Raw genomic sequence first — 17,995 nt, 5'->3', positions numbered from 1 at the left:
CTGGCTGCGAAGACACTTGGATTTCAGCGTGGAAATAAAACATTTTAATTTGGCGGCCCCTCTGCACTCCGAGGAGCCCCTAGGGGTCATAGACCCCTGTTGAACATCTCTCATCTCTCAGTATTGAGTATCAAAAAGTGCCTCGTCATTCAAATACCTAATACCTTCCTATCCAAGTCATTGAGCCAATAAGCACGCAGCATGCTTCTACCAAGCTCTAATGCTTGTGTGCGATATTGTTTCACGTTGTAGAGACTCGCAGGAAAAAACTCGCTGTTACGCACGTAGTAGGAGCAGAGAAGTTAATCATTTGCATCAACATTGAGTAATTGCAAAGACAACAAAACAGGAAAGAATACACCATCATAACAAAGATAAAAAGACACTACAATTTTGTGAGTTGTAAATTTGGAAATTAAAATTGGATGAACAAATTAGGATAATACGGATGCAAAAGAAAGTACAGTTATGTAAAGCATGTACAAGTAGAAGTTTGAAAGTTTAAAACCGTATTTGAACCGGAAATTTTCTAAAAGGCACAAGTGAGTTGATTTTAAGAGAGTGCTGTAATTGTTCCAGAAGTCAGGGGCACTAAAGTCCAAAGCAGGTTTTTCCAAGTTCAGCCTGAGGATGTGGAACATAAAACAAAAAACATGAATGAAAAGATATGTGCTGTAATGCGTTAAGTTGTAAAAAAAAATGTTTCATGAATTGGTATGGAAATAATTATCGTTTAGGAACCTGTATCAAAGTCACGGTATTGGTACCAGTATCAAATTTCTTGAACAATACCCAGCCCTCCTCAAGATCTAACCCCACAAGCAGTTGCTACCCTTGAAGTCAATGCTTGACATTCTACCAGCCGACCAAAATGAAATCACATATCAAATACTTTCATATTGTAAGGTAGTTTATTGTGTTAACTCTCAGTTGAAGGTTAAGATGGAGTCACAGTAAACCATAGAGCTTCTATAGTAAAGGGAAAAACAGAAGTTGATAAAGAGTTGTTATGAATGGCCCGTTGACTGTGTTTTTGGTTAGTAAAGCGAGATGTGCAGTGCTGTCTTTATTCCAGTATTGGAAGCCGGGCTTTTTCCTGCATAGAGGAATTTGTGGTGCCCCCCCATAGAGGTTTTAGCCAGCCCCAAAGGAAAATTACCAGCGCCAAAAGTAGTTGTTTACATCCTCTCTAAATGTGCGTTCAAGATCAATTTACCAAACAACCGTTGAGCAAGCAAACAAAATGAGAGTCTGAATGTTATTTTTTACTCAAATTTACTCAATTTACTCAAGCATAATAAACTTTTTCTGTTTATCTAATCTGGAATAAAAAGCGAATGGATTGATTTTTGTCAAATAGGATAACACAGACTTATTGCATAAGCTCATTGCTTGAGTGCACAGTAACTGAAGTTGACTGAGTAAGAGAACAATGTTCGAATATACTTCCATATAAAAAAAGAAACAATCTGAAACAATATAGGGCGGGGGTGAGGACCTAATAATTGTATTAATAACCTTACTAGCTATTTCAAGTACTTTTGGAATACTATATTTAAGCTTAAGGCTAAAAAGGTAAAGACAGACAGGAAAAAATGGAATCCAATCGGTTTATTCCTAGCAGTGGGAAGGCTCTGAAACAGTGCTTAGACTTTAATCCATGGGGGGAATACAAAACATGTTAAGTCTGGTCAACTGTGTCAGTGGGGGTTAGGTTTGCAGCCAGGGAGGGTATGGAGTGCATGTTTCCATTTAATTGTCTAGTGAATTGTAAGCAAACTTTTAAAACATTGATGAAAAGGAATAGAAAAAAAAAGAAAATGTGAATTGGAAGCGTTTCCATCAACTTTTTAGAGCGCAAAAACATGTGGTTGTAGAGTTGTAAGTTCTTTGGCTAAATGGAGAGAGGTAGCATTGTTCAAGTCGGCCACCTGTGCAGAACACAGGGTTGTTGCAGAAAGATTTGGTGTCGGCGAGACAACCGTTCACCGCTGTGTATACGGGGTGTGCAGGAATGTACGGTTCAAGCTGTTGAACCGATTCATCAGTATACCTGACGTGGCTGAGGCCCAGGTTACAGCGCACCGCAACTCCACTACGCACCTTGTGCCACAAGTGTACGGTGCACTGGATGGGATCGGTATCCCGATCCTTCCCCCATCCGATGGATACTAGGCCATAGGCATGTTGGCTACGTCACAATTTATTCAGCAAAGCTGTTTCAATCTCAGGTTTTGCGCATTAACTCTATTCTGAAAAGGCAAAAAGTACCTCAAGCGAGCACAAAAACCTTTTCCGTTTTTTCAAATTTTGCCGTTTCCATCCACATTGTCTTTTTCTTTTGTTTTTAAGATCATTTTTGGGCATTTTAGGCCTTAATTTGACAGGGCAGCTTAGACATGAAAGGGGAGAGAGAGGGGAAACCAAACCCGTAGCTGCTGCTGTGAGGACTGTGCCTCTGCGCACCAGGTGAGCCACCCAGGCACCCCCATCAACATTTTCTAATGCAATACTTCAAAATGCGCTTAAAAATACATTATTGGAAACCCCAGTATAGCCTGTCTTTGAAATATCTTACGCACTGTTCATCCATTCTACCTTACACTTGGTTTCCTGGGTGCCCAATGAACTTAGTGTTTGGAATCCGGAGCAGTCGGACAGCATTGGATACTGCATATTAATAAACTGTGAATGAAAATAAACGACCGAACAACAAAGGTTGATTGACAAAGGTTAAGAGAATAAGCGCTGCTTTTATTTTTATTATTTAATCTTTTTTATGTTATAATCGTTTGCATGCTGCTGCGCGTCCCTCTGTGCGTAACAAGCATGTTGTGCACACACTTTGCACAAGCTGAGGCCCATTCACAAGTGCAGTGTTAAAATAACAATGAGATGCTGTGCTATTGACTGTAGACCAGGTTTTTGTTGGTCAATGGCGCGATCACTGTCTGCTGCCTCAAGATAGCAATGAGCCAAGAATTCACCTGAACACACCTCCCTGTAAGACCAGCACACCCATGGGAGCCCAGATGAGCGCAGGTGCATTTGCAATTTAAACAACGTGGAAAATGGACGGGAAACTGACAACTGTGTCGGCCTCAAACCAAAGCCCTAAAGTTTTTTAGTCGTTCAGCCAAAGGAATTATAGGTAGGACACTGGAGATCTGGCAAATATACAGTATGTTTTAGTAATAACATGCATCTACTTAAAAAATCTTGAGCTCAAACTTGACTTTTTGACTTTTGACCTCTATTTTGAAATTATCGTACTACGCCTTTGTCTGCAAAAAAGTCATGCCAAGGCAAAAGGCAACTTCCACATTGTCAATATTTGGTTGCTGATCACCATTTAAAAATCATTATAGTAAAATCTAGTGATCATGGCACATATTTTTGATACTATATCATTAATTATAGCCATCTCCTTATTGCTATCCTGCACCATAACTCAAACTGAGCGTTCCAAAACAAAGTGAACGAGCGATAACTGGTGTTCCGGTGTTCTGCCTTGGTTTCTCCTGAGCTTTCGAAAGTTAGTTTAGTTTAAACAACCCATTATTTTCTCAAAAAACAACAAAATTGACTTAAGCTACTTCCACATGATCAAGGATATCTTGAATGTCCCAAAAATATCATTAACGATGTTTCAACAAAAAACAAAGCTAAGGCCTGTAGCCTTTGCAAAGCAGTGTATTAGTTTTCTAAAATCCCGGTTATACAGCCCTGGGTAGAAATGACCTTGTTTCCTGAAAACATGTAATGTTCTCAATGCATTGATAGATTACACACTAAAGTGAATTTTTGAGATTATATACAGTATACAGTATACATATACATTGTGTACTGTACATATACTGTAGTTTTGTCAAATAGATTTAATCACTTCTTGCAGGCTACAACAAAATGATTACCTCAGAGTCCATAAATCCAGTCACCATTACCAATCATATTCCATTATTAATATGAGTTAAGTCTTTATTGTCATTGTACATGGTAACATACAAAGGTATTTGGAGAACTCTTCTGTTTAGTGATAGAGAGTTTTTTTTTTAAACAATACAATGTCTCACTTACAGTCAGGGCATATATTTAGATAAATGTATGAATAAGAATTGCACATGAGACATGAAAGGGGGGAAGGGATGAACTAAAATAGAAAGTGCATTTCATGTTAAGAAGATTTTAAAAGATTGTGTTTTAAGGTATGTTTTTTTGCAGGAATAAGGAGTTATGATGCCCCAAGGAAAGACAGTGTTTGTTATATTAACTGTTTTAATATTACTAATTAGAGATACATGATTACCAGATTGCAGGGACCCAGGTTCCATTCAGCTCAAGATTATTTACTCTGGGAGATGGGCCAATCCTAAACGGGGTGGATAAGCACATAAGAAGCTGGGTCCAGACTAGTTTAATGATAGCCAGGCGGATTATTTTCAGAGGATGCAAGAAGGAAGGGGTGCTGTCTATCCAGGAGTGGGCCTTCGAGATGGCTAGGATAACCCAAAAAAAGTAATACAAACGGTTTGCCAGATTGGATGTCTCTACTCAAAAATGGGGAATGTACCTGGGCTTTCTGGAGGGTTCTAAAGAAGCTTTTCTGCTGAGGAGAGACGTGTATAATGGGCTCATGGTTTTGTCATTTATACATGTGTTTATTTGGTTCATTGTCTATTTCTTACTATTTTCAATTCAATTCAATTTTAATTATAGTATCAAGTCATAACAAGAGTTATCTCAAGACACTTTACAGACAGATTAGGTCTAGACCACACTCATTATTTACATTATTTGCATACATTTACAAAGACCCAACAATTCCAGTAATTCCCCCAAGAGAAAGCATTTAGTGCGACAGTGGCGAGGAAAAACTCCCTTTTAGGGAGAAACCTGGGACAGACCCAGGCTCTTGGTATGCTGTTGTCTGATGAGGCGGGTTGGGGGGGGTGATGAACTGTAGCAATTATAGTCACAACAAAGATAATGGAACTATGACTAGAAATAGTGATTGGATGTGTAGGAAGTTATTTTGTTGAATGGTCTGGAATGTTGTGGTTGTTGTATCACTTTTTCTTCATTTTTGTCTGGGTGGGGGGTGATGACGACGAAGGATGTGTTCTTGTTGCGAGTTTTTTTGTATCTTGTTAATGAATTAAAAATTGCTAGTTGCTGTTAATTGTTCATTGTTAATTGTTAAGGTAACTCGACTGTAAACACAAGGAACCTGAACTACACCTCCACCAACGAAGCTTTTGGAAAGGATCTTAGTCACACTGTTTGTGTATCTTTTTAAACAATAAAAATAAAACTTCCAATTAGAAGACAAGCCTTGCTCTGTTCTTGAGGCTCACCTGTGCTGCTCTGGCAGATGAACGGCAGTGGATCCGAGCAGTCTGTCAGGCCGAACACTGGCAGCGGATCGGCCCAGCCCTGGAGCGTCCTGCAGCCCTGCAGCTCCATCTGCTGGTGCACTGCTGCTCACACATTCACATCGCCACGCATTCATACACACAGTGACACACAATGAGAACGCAGTCAGCTGTAGTACGTCTAAATATCTTCACTGGTGAAAAATATGAACAATGGAGGAGGTAAATATGAGTTTAGAATCAAAATGAAAGGAATGGAAAGAAAACCATTATATTGTACATATTTGTTTATTTATGTTACCGTTTCTTTTTACATTTTTTGTTGATTTCCTTTTAATATGTTCATATGTATCCATGCACCCTCCATGAAGGCAAATTCCTTGATAGTGTGGCTTACTTTTTTGATTCTGATTCAAGGAACAGCAACAACTGCTTACTAAAACAAATAACTTAAAAACTCTTCAAAGTTGTATATTGATTGTAAAAAGTTTTTTTTTTTTTTTAAATCACTGCCTGCCTGGATGAATCTTATAAGAGGAAAAGAAAGTCAGACTGTGGGGGAGTTATTGTTCACCACTGCATAGAGCTCTGTTCTTCCCCAAGCTGCCCCCGCACTACTGGAGCTGTGGGAATCCCCTCAATCCATCCCTCTCTCTCTCTCTCTCTGCTTCTCTGACTCACTTTCCCTGCCTTTCACTCTGTCCGTCAGTCATCCTAATGTCTTTATAGAGGTTTCTCTATCTCAGACTGTCTGGGTTTTAGAGAGGAAGTCATCCTGAATGACTCCAAAAATAAGACAGAGGCAACGTAGGGCAACCACTTTAAAGAAATGCTACCCTTTACCCATCTGGCATCAGATGCGAGGATGCAAGTTGGAACCCAGAATGTGTGAAAACAGAGAAAGAAAACAAGAAGTACATATATCTGTCAGAGAATATTAAGGAATGAAATCAATGCTTAAAATACGGACACTACCAACAATCATAAAAATGTGTCAGTAGAATGTTTTTTTTTTAGGAGTAAGTTGGCCTATCAACAGGAATAAATTATGAAATGTATTGTCATGTGACAAATATGTTAATAGCAGCTTTAGAATTTTGATAGACCCAACATTTTTTAGGATGCTTTCGTCCAAAATCAAATATTGGCTGATACAGTAAGATAAATTATGAATCGCTGATCTAGGGTGAAGCGATAGGATTTCAGTTTTACATGAAAAGCAGGGTGAGTGGGGGCACAATCATATTTTTGGTTTCATTGTTCTTAATGACTATATTCTATGAAGCATTTTGTGGTCATGTTATTTACTGACTACATAAGAACATTTATAACTCACACAAACTCATGAGCAGTTTTCACTCCTTCAAGATAGAGATTTTAGGAGAAATTAGAATTTCTTCCTTAAATTGGAACAATGGTGACAGAAGTATTTACATCATTTACTTTAGTAAAAGTACTAATCCCACACTGTCAAAATACCCTGTTACAAGTAAAAGCCCTGCATTAAAAATGTTACTTAATTAAAAGTATGTAAGTGTCATCAGTAATATGTAGAAAAAGTATTAAAAGTACAGAAAAATCCTCACATTTTAGAAATTGGAAACGATCCCAACAGTTCTGTGTTTTAAGGTTTAATCATTTGAGCTGGACTTGTAGCTCAGTTGGTAGAGCAGGCGCACATGGATAGAGGTTAATCTCTCTCCCCTTTCATGTCTTCAGCTGTCCTGTGAAAATAAAAAGGCCTAAAAATGCCCCAAAATATCATCTTTAAACAAAACGTTTAAAAAAAAGAAAGTAAACGCACCTGAAATATCTTTCAGTAATCCTTAAAGTAATCCTTTCATTGCACAGGAAAACTGTTTGCATGGTAAATACATGAGGTGAAGTTTAGAAAGGTATTCCATCTGGAAACTACTTGTCTTGTTCAATGGTTTTATTAATAATTTTACCTATCACCATGTCTTTAACATAATTTTCAATAATCTAAGTTTTGTTTTGGTTGTGTTTCTTTCCACCTTCAACTCAGATCTCATCAGTAAGATGTTATACGAAAGAAACCCAATTAAGAATAAAAAACTCCAAACGTGTCTTGACTAGAGTGAGTGCGCCCCACCTTCACCTACTTCACACTCCACATCATTGATTTCAGCAATCAATGTAGTAATTTGTCAAGCTTTGTCCTACTAAGCCTTTGGGCTGAAGACAAGTGGGCTTAACTTGTGCCTCCTTTCCAAATGAGGCAACATTCAGACTAACAGTGGCCTTATGATTTGTAACAAAAGACCAATATTAATAATAATAATTATAATTATTTTGAATGACAGCCTAGTTTCCAATGTAATGCTTAGGCAGGAAAAAAACACAGGACAAGCCGGCAAAGAAAGTTCAACTTTACAAGGAACCTGAAATATACCCTCAACATTGAAGCCCCTTGTGTTTTTAATAAGGGTTCTATTTGGCCTGTCACTTACAGGAAGTCCTGTCCCTCACCTACAGAGACGTTCAGGTACTAGGAGATTGAATATACCAGACATTTAGTTTGACCCTTTGGCAAGGGTCAGTCATGGTCACCCATTAAGAAATGCAGAATTGAAAGAGACAGAATACAAGCTGTCATCTTACCTGAGCAAAACAGAAGGATCGTCACCTCTTTGACCACTGGGTGCCTGCTTAGGTGGTCAAGATTCCAACTGAAAAGCACTTCCTGGGTGATGGATGAACATGCGTGGAGGGCACGAACATGCCTTGTTTCCAGAGACATATTCCAAACATTCAGGTCAGTGATATTTCCAAAAAATGGCTCTGTGAAATTCCCTCCAAATGAATCTTGGTCCTGACCTAGAATGAGAATTCCATCCCCGTATATATCCCTGGAAGCGTCTGTGCCTGTGCCCATGTCCTTCATGTCCCCATCCACATAGATAGCCCAGTGGCTGCTACTCCGGCACCAAACGACGCAGACGTGATGCCAAGCTCCATCGTTGGGGAAGGAAGCCTTATATGGCAGGTGCTTCCCATGGATGATAAGCGCCAGGAGGATACGTCCCTGCATGTCCACTTGGCCTCGTAGCTGAAACTCATTGGTGAAGACAGGTGCAGCGTAGGAGAAGATGGTGGACACTTGATTCCACTCTGAGTTCCATTGAACTCGAACACACACACTGATGGACGACAGGGTTGGAAAGGACATATTGACACGAGCAAAGCCCTCATGGGAGTCCTTTGGGAAGTTTAGCGCTAAGAAATGTAAATCTAAAAAAGGCAGAAGAAGAGGTAATTTATCAAATTGTATGTTTTCCTTTTTGTAATTATTAACTTTATCTGTATTAGTTTGTAGGTCCACTGATTGCACTCACACTGTTTGGAGAGGGCCACAGGCTTGGAGGTTGCTCTGTTAAGGTCCCTGACCCAGATAGGCAAGCGATTTCCAGTCCGCCGGAGCAGCTCCAAGGCTCCCTCCCGGTCCTCTGGATTTTCCATGGTGGCGAGGGAGCTGAACTGGCTCCTGCAGAATCTGTCGGCCCCGGAGAAGGCTAGTGAATCATTGACCAGCTGGAAGGCCCAGTGAGAAGTTAGATGGACCAGTCTGGATTGTCCTAGAAAGTCAAATAGACAATTCGACACAGAAAACATTTACAACAAGCATGAATGAAAAAAGGGTGAGGCCTTTATAAAATACCTATTCAATAATTGTTTTGATGGATTGAGTGGATGGCAAGAAGTCAGTATGAAAATTGAATCTGATGGCCATTAAATAACCACTCAAAATTGATTAACATTCTCACCATGTGATTCCTCCACTTTTTCTGGCCCGGCATGTGTTGGTTCACTCTCACACACCACCTACAAGGGAAAAATTCATGTTTACTTTAGTATGTAACAGTTGCTGTGCAGCATTTGCCTGTAAACAGCATGCAAAAGTCTGAGTTTATTTGCCATTGGAAAATAGGTGTTTAACATTAACATAGTCATTATTGTATTACAATATTCCAAAGTTGATGTACAGGGTAGCGTTTTAAAATGAATCAATGAAATCGTAATTCAATTTAAAAAATGTAACTATTTGCATGGAGCTTGTTATATTATGTAGTATGGAATGGTCATTACCACAAATGAGAAGAGTATGAGTCCAGTGTGCAGGGCTCCAGTCATCTCTAAGTCAGTGTAGTCTCCAGCTGAAATAAGCCACTGATCTTACCTAGAAAATATTTCCGCTGGATCCAGATGTACTTCAATTCAAAAAAAGTCTCAAAGTGAATACAAGACTCTATTAGTGTGTCACTATTCAACAAGTAGTTTTCAGAAATTCTGGAGTGAATGTCCTGATTCATTGTTGCACTCTCCCCATTTTCCTTTAAAGCAGCAGAAAGTCTCTTTCAGTATTTTGGGAACAAACTCCATATGTGGTATGGTCAAATCCAAAACTGGTCCAGACTTCTCATCCAGTACCTCGGGTTCAATATGCAGCATATCCAGTAGAGTTGCTGGTCTCCTTCCTGGGAGCAAGCCAGCAATCCCAGTGCGTCTGTCCAAGAGTCTGTCTCCTGCCTCCCTTCAGACCCCCAACACCTCCCTCCCTCCTTAGTACCCTGTAGCCATCTGCCTTTGTCATGCAAATGGTGTAATTTTTTAAAAGAAGCCTACTTACGCAAGCAGCGTCAAGCATTTGGCACAGAGAGTTCATCAAGAGCATCAAGGCGGCAGACATGTTTTACCACATAGCCCTTCTTTGTGCCTTCTATAGGACTCTCTAAAGTTAATTACAACATATGTTTTATTGCTGTACTTTAAAGTCAATAAAAGATTATTTCAACTCATGTAATCAGAGTACCCATAAGGTTTGTCTGTTTGAATGTCTTTCATCTGATGATTTTGTCCAACATGCTTGCACAGCTTTTGTATGCCTTTTGACATCAAATGCATCTGCAGTGACAATAAACCTGCCACATGGTTTTCACAGGCAATAATACTGTAGATACATTGGATCTCAAATCTAGATTTGGGCTAAAGAGAAAGAAGCAAAGGTGGGAGAGCATGTATCAAATACCATGGCTGACTGAGATGCACCTGCCAGTCAAGCAAATCCCTTTCTCTGCATCACTGATATACTATCTTGACTCTTCAATTTAGACACATCATTAATCTATTGGTTGACTTGTTCTAATTCGATGGCTTGATTTGTCATAGTAGAACTCCAGTTATTGCCTATTTTTTTTTTTTAGTTTTGGTCCTCATTTCTACAAGCAGTATTACTCACCAGTAGTAATCTGTGGTCTGGGAACACACCACGTCATAATGTTGATGTGCATATTACAGGTGCAGCAGTTAAGCCTTATAAAACTAACTTTCTGTCATTTATGCTGAAACTGACCCTATGTTCGAGTAGAACTACATGAAGTAGGTAATTTAAAAAAAATCTACAGCCTGTAGTGCAAAAATCCACCGCTCACTGTTCAGATCCTCCAATCAGGGCTGGTGGCTGGGGGGGTTTCTAACTGCGTGTCAATCACTGCTCATTCACAAGCATGCTTTCTCCCTTGCAAAGGGAGGGGCTTAGGAGAATGTGTTGGGCTTTAGCAGAAAGGGGGGAGGGATTGTCCAATTTTTTGGATAAGTCCTGATCTTCACAATCATACCTACAGCACCTTTAAATGTGATCAACGCTTTAAATAATAAGGTAAATATATGTAGAATTAATCCTTGTAAGCAAAAACCTCCTCTCCACCTAAAGTGATGTTAATTATCTGTTTCAGGCACACTACTGCAGTATTTACATTACATGCACTGCTACATGTCGCTATATGCTACCACCAAAGAAAGCTGTAATCTTTGTTGCGGATTTGGTTTTTTATAAACTTTAATTGGTGATTCTTAATTGAAGAAAGTGTTGCTGATCCACAGCCACAGTGGTAGAGCGGTTGCCTGCCAATCGGAAGGTTGGTGGTTTGATCCCTGGCCCTGCAGTCCCACGTAGAAGTGTCCTTGAGCAAGACACTGACCCCTGAGTTGCCCCCGGTGCTGTGCATCGGAGTGTAAATGTGTGTGAGTGTTTATCTGATGAGCAGGTGGCACCTTGTACGGCAGCTTCAGCCACAGTGTGTGAATGTATCCTGTACTATGTAAAAGCACTTTGAGTAGTTGTTAAGACTAGAAAAGCGCTATATAAATACAGCACATTTAATAATCTGTTAGTCAACAGCTACTTGCATGTTGCTAAAAGCTAACGCCAGTGAAACCGGTAATCTAGGTTAGGGACCGTTCAGTATTTATGGAATGGACCACTGGAGGGAAGTAGGGGAGGGTCATGTCTTTGTATTGTTTGTTGAGGGGAGGGTCATCCAACTTTTTTAGTCTAGGGGGGAGGGTCACCCAACTTTTGTATTCAACAAAACTGCAACATTTCAAAGTGGCTTGCTTGGTCCATATGTTGCTCCATGTAGCTCTCTCAGTCTCGGCCCCCCATCGCCAGAAGATGGGTCCCTCCTTGTTTCAGACAGACAATTTGAGCTTTAGCTTTGTAGAGACGGTGTGATTTCCCAAACTGAATCACATAAACACAAAACTGATTTGCTGATTTCATTGTGTTGTAACTATGACATCTGTTATTTGTTATTGTTGTAGAAAAAACAAACGCAAACCAGTGCAGAAGGCATCCAGACATTGTTAGGGAGGGTCACGCCTTTTTCCAAATTATTTTGGAGGGTCATAGAAAAATGTAGGCTATTATTGGCAAAGGGAAGTCTTTTTTGACTAAAGACCCCAAAACTCCTCCGGTAGCGCCTTAAAAAAATATACAGTTCCTTACTGATGTTGTTCATTTGTCTCCAATTTCAAAACACATTCCCTCCAGTTGTGAGGTTTTTGGTTTAGAAAACTTTATTGGTGATTTTTCACGGTTGAAAGTCCCACAGTGGCAGTGGTAAAGAGAAGGCGAGAAATGAGCACAGATGCAGAGACCCAAACACTACATACATACAACATATAACTACATACAATACACCTAAAATACAAGTATGAACCTGAAAATGAGCTTTTATTGTTTTATTTTAAGTACTAAGGAATGTTAACAATGAGAGAAGGACCACTTTGACCTACAAGGTGAGGGTCACATGACCAACAATGGTAGCCAAGCTATCACCAGTGCAAATGCTTGAGCTAGCAAGTGAATCTACACTCTACCATAATTCACATCACTGCTTTGTCAGAACAAAAGAGATGTAGAAGTGCGAGCGGCCAGAGACACTTGAGAAGCTAAAATGTCCGACAACACCACTTGGGATAGGCCCAAGACCTTTAAAGCACACAGATCTGTCTATCTAAAATTAGGGGATAGAGACAAAAATGGATTTATAAATTATACAATGTTATTTTCTTTATGTTTAAAATTTTATCTTTTAAAATTGCAGGATATATCATGTAAAAGGAAGCACAATATGAATATTAGGAAAGTAATGCACAATTGAAATAAAAAAAACAGCATGCATAGCTAATTAAAGAAACTAAATCAAACAAAGAAGAACAACAAACCACATGCAATATATGCTCAGTTATTACCAATATTTACAAAGCCAATTTTAGCACTTAGCCGTGTCAATCCAGTTCTGTGTGTCAAGAACCGTCCCATACGACACTTTTTTCAATGTTGCCGTGTAGAACTCAGCAATAAACTTGAGCTAGTAAATTATACTACAACATAATCCTTGAACGTGGACATCTTGCCTTGTGTGGCTTTTCACACACCTGTCTAAACTCACACACAGAGACTGATGTACTTGAGAGGAAGACTGCTGGAGTAAAAGCCTTCACTTCCCTAATGCCCAGAATTCAGATCTAGACAGAGGACTGAATGAGACAAAGCCCGCCATTGGTATTCCACCCAGGTATTCATTCTCAGTGTGAAAAACTGGACAAGAGCCCAAAGCAACAAAGGCTCCTTTAGATTGAGACTCCTGGACTTTCTCTCCCTCGGGTCCTTCTCTCCTGTCGCCTGTTTCTCCTTCACTCACGCCGGGGCTGAGACATTGCCATAAACTAACCCAAGCATTTATTTGCCTGTGTTTATACTGTGGAGAAACAGGTAGGGAACGACAGATCCCGGAAAGGATCCCAGTAATGGATAAAAAATTAAATGATAAAAGTTCAATTTCTTAGCTCAGTGTAACTCAAATAGCAGACATTTGCCTCCCTGTGTTATAAATTCCTTAAGGAGTCCGATATGCCAAACCAGTGTTTTGGCCTTCTTCTAGATAAATCTAGCAATATAGATTGTTTTTCTTGTTCAAGGTTTGAGATGTTTGGAGATTTTTGCCCCTGCTCCAATGCAAATGGAACTCAGCCCAAATTATTTCAGGAAGACTAAATTACTTCAATCACCACTATCTCTTCCTAAAACAATTCAGCAGTAAAAAGGCGTTCACTTTTCAGTAAAACAACCAAAATTGGCCACAAATTCATGTTCCAATAATGTTTTTCATTAAAGTTGTACAGTCCCTGACAAAAGTCTTGTCACTTATCTATTATGTAGAAACACCTGCTATTAACCTGACTTTTAATTAATCAATTGGTGTAAGAAATAAAAAAAAGATTTATTATTTAAACAAGACAGAAAGGTCAAATTTTGGCAAGACAAAAGTTTTGTCGCCTATATATAAATTGAACAAATTTACTGCAAATACTAAAAAATGTCAGCAAATTAAATAGCGGTGCTGTGAGATCCAAATTTAATATGTTGTATGACTTCCATTAACTTGAAGGACTGCATCCATGCGGTTTGGCAAGGATTCATCCAATGTATTGATGAAGTCATCAGGAATAGCTAGGAAAGCAGTCTTGCATGCCTCCCAGAGTTCATCAATATTCTTTGGTTTTGGTCTTCCATGCTTCCTCTTTCACCCTACCCCACATATGATCAATGATGTTCATGTCTGGTGACTGGGCCGGCCAATCCTGGAGCATCTTGATCTTCTTCACCTTGAGGAACTTTGAAGTGGAGATGGAAGTATGCGATGGAGCACCATCCTGCTGGAGAATTTGGCCTCTTTTATGGTTGGGAATGTAAGAGGTAGCTAAGATTTCTTGGTATTTGAGACTGTTGATGTTGCCTTCCACCCTGCAGATCTCTTCCACACCCCCATACTGGATGTAACCCCAGACCATGATTTTTCCGCCACCAAACTTCACTTTTCTGGTGAATCCTTGATCATGGCTGGCTCCAGTAGGTCTGCTGCAATATTTGCGGCAACTGTGGTGTAATTCAACAGAAGATTCCTTTGAAAAAACCACTTTCTTCCACTTCTCCAGCGTCCATCCTTTTAGCAGGCTGTGGGCCTTGGCAAATGCCACACGGTTTTTCAATTGTCTTTTGTTTAGTGCTGGCTTCTGGGCACTGATTCGACCATGGAGGCCATTTCGAGACAGAATCCGACAAACCATTCTGGTTGAGACAGGGACTTCAGGGGACCAGTGGAAAATGGGCTGGCCTTGGATTTTCGAGCCAACAAACGGTCCTCTCGAGCAGTTGTCTTGCGGGGTCTGCCTGACCTGGGCTTGTCAAAAACATCTCCAGTGTCTTCAGATGTTTTTTTAATCCTCTGTACTTGACGCTGAGACCCATTGAAGGTGTCTGCCACATCAGCAGTGGATCTGGTCTTCAGCCTCTTGATAATCAAAACTTTAGTCTCAGGGTGAATCTTAGGCATGTTTGCAGAGGTCTAGTTGCAGTTGATGTAGGGCTAGTGTACTGGGGTTGTTTTATACACACCTGAGACCTAATTGATCCATTTAGTCACAGGTGAAGCCATATGACAAGGCGACAACACATATGTCTTTGCAAAAATTGACTCAATGGCTTTACCAAGCTGTGAATATTAGAATACTTTGACAGTTTCTTTTTACACTGAAACATTATAAAAAGCTGTTGGGATTAAAATGAGTCATTTCTTGTAAATAAATCTTGATTAGAAATATATTTCAGCGGCACTTCAGGTCAATTTGTACACAAGCGACAAGACTTTTGTCAGGGACTGTAGTCCATAAGATTTTAGTATGGTTGTTTTCTGCAGCAGCTTTGGCGGTAAGCTTTAATGGAAGGCAGGCCTATGGACCTCATTTCTCAGAGTTCCTTTAGAAAAACAAACAGTGACAACCGTATAACATTTTTAGATTGGCAGCTCACACCTGCATGATGCCTTCACATGCTCCAATCCACACTGATAGCAACTTAGGCTAAGATGAGCTAAGCGCTATTACATCTGTGAAGATAAAAGCCATGTGGCGACAGGAATAGGCATGGAGATGATAGAGCTAGGGAGGAAGTGGCTAGCTGACGTGTCTCACCATGCTAACACAACTAGCGAGATTACTCACTAAGGGGTTGGAGGAGGCATGATTTGCCACAGTGGAGCACTGCGGAAAATCTTGGGCGGGAAAGACACCACACACTCAGACTCTAAATTAATTAGTTTGCAAAGCAGCAATACAAGCGCTTTCATCAGTGGATCAGATCCTCAATCACCATTGTTTTAACTCACTCTTTGACAGATAGGAACTTTAGCTTGATGATGAAAATCCTACACACTACAAAATCTGAATCACCTCAAAGGAAGAACTCCCTACTAAAAGCCAGAACACTGGTGGACTACTCAATCTTATGATAGTATGGTAGATGGAGATGAATAGAGAAAGATAAGCAATCTCCATGTAGAGTTTTTGAAAAAGTTAAAATTACTTCCTTGGGACTCGCTGGGTGGCTACTAGCCTGGTCGGGTGTGCATCCCATGTGGAGGGGCTTGGTTCTCGCCGCAGCAGCCGCGGTTTCAACTCCGACCTGCAGCCCTTTTGTTGATGTCATTCCCCCATGTCTAAGTTGTCCTATCAAATAAAGGTAAATGGAGCAGATGGATTTTAAAGAGTGTCCACTGTCCACTTTAAGAGAGTGTTACTCATTTATTTCTTTGGATGGAATAATCATCCAACTCAGCTGGACTTCAAACAACAGAGCATGAAACCACTGCTGTGTCACTGCAGTAAATATATAAAACTTAACCACCAGATTAATAGCTGCCACCTGGTCTTTACACACTGACGGGACAACATATATTTGAAGAAGGTCCATGAGTAGGACGCTAACGTACACTGGACGCCTTTGTATCGCACAGGAAAATGTGCAGAGATATGCACAGTGTATTGCCTATTGTTGTGATCCGTTTGCATTAAAGGGGCTGTTACTGACATTCAGAACATTAGTAAAGCAACAAACAAATATTTGCCATTTAATTAAAGACATAGTGGAGTAATGGCGTCTAGAGCAGAGCATGAAGCCGCAAGTCTGTGTGTGATATAAGTCATGTTCTCTGTTACTCATTGTGATACCCAGTCCGGTGATGTGTGCATGTGGCCGTGAAAAAAATATAGGTGTTTCACGTATTGGGGAACGGTCAGTGAGAGCCATGTGGATGCTATCCCAGGAAGCAGTCTTTTTTCATTATTCAATAGTGTAGCACACTGCAGTAATAGGTGTGACTGATGGGAAGAATAATCTTTGACATTGGTCAAGTATTAAGCGACATTGCTGCAGTTGGCAGCGGTGAAACAAGCTATAATGTAAGTTAATAGGGCAATTGTCCAGTTTGTAATTAGCTTCACAAAACTGCTTGTTTTGTTCCTAAAAGGCTCAGATTAATATTAAGTGTCTGACAACATTATGGAACAGATTCTCAAGGAGGTTGACCTTTCTGTTAAAGTGTAAGATCTTTTTTTTAATCATAAAACATCTGCAAAACTAAAGCCACCAGATTCAATGTAAATAAAAGGTAATTTTAGCATCATAAAATACACGTCATTCAAAGTTGATAGAAACAAAATAAAACTATGAAAGTTGTTTTGGGTCGTCTTTCCACTCTTCCGACCATCACAACCCCAAAACTGGATATTTCTTTAAGCCCAACGGGTTGTGGTATGGCAGACTCCTTGTACACCCGACATCTAGCGAGAACAGGGAGGTGCTGTAGTGGTTCAACTACAATCCAGTGAACTGGGTCTTAAAGACAGTAGCAGTCAATGGAGACGCAGAGCAAAAGAGGAATTTCCCTATGCATCCCAGAGCAACACCTTCACACCACATTGTGAAATGGCCCTGAGCTACTTAACTACATTCAACGTTTGAAAGATTTCTGTTGTGAAAATAAAAGAAGGCAAAAGACTAAATTTGTCCTGGGTCCGCCTACACAAACATGTTTGGATGCATTCATGCCTACTCTGTCATATGTACAGACATAACAGGAACTTATTGGGAAGCTGGAGTGAAAGTTGGTTAGTTCAGTGTGTTTGTTTTGCATACAGAGAGTTTCTTTACATTATCAGCTCTGAGCTCAGTGTGCAAACAGTTGTTCGGAGCTCTTTTACTGGCTCCAGGTCAACACTACACTCTGCACACTTTCAGTAGAGGAGTAGTCTACATTGATGACGTTTCACTTCCAGGATTGTTCTGTTGTCGCTGGAAATTCTGCCAGATGTCCCTCATTTTGGCGTGATGTCCGTCACCATCCGCTTTATCTGTGGTGGCATGTTAAACTCTGGTGGATTTCTGAGGACTATGGTTAACTGTTCCTCAGATCTCTGCAGGG

The 17,995-nt window shown here is 40.1% G+C and overlaps 1 protein-coding gene across 1 annotated transcript in view; it reads right to left on the bottom strand.

The window, feature by feature from the left end:
* The window catches only part of adgrd2 (adhesion G protein-coupled receptor D2), a 45,227-nt gene extending 35,335 nt beyond the window's left edge, over positions 1-9,892 (bottom strand). Inside the window, 5 exon segments of the mRNA XM_032516188.1 lie at positions 5,355-5,477; positions 7,995-8,624; positions 8,729-8,968; positions 9,158-9,215; positions 9,480-9,892. Coding sequence (XP_032372079.1) covers positions 5,355-5,477; positions 7,995-8,624; positions 8,729-8,968; positions 9,158-9,215; positions 9,480-9,524 — 1,096 coding nt within the window. The 5' untranslated portion in view covers positions 9,525-9,892.
* Between the last annotated feature and the right edge of the window lie 8,103 nt (positions 9,893-17,995).

This window comes from Etheostoma spectabile, chromosome 5, assembly GCF_008692095.1.
Source record: "Etheostoma spectabile isolate EspeVRDwgs_2016 chromosome 5, UIUC_Espe_1.0, whole genome shotgun sequence".
Taxonomy (NCBI): domain Eukaryota; kingdom Metazoa; phylum Chordata; class Actinopteri; order Perciformes; family Percidae; genus Etheostoma; species Etheostoma spectabile.
Note: the sequence above shows the minus strand (reverse complement) of the source record. Positions and strands in the feature narration are given on the sequence as shown.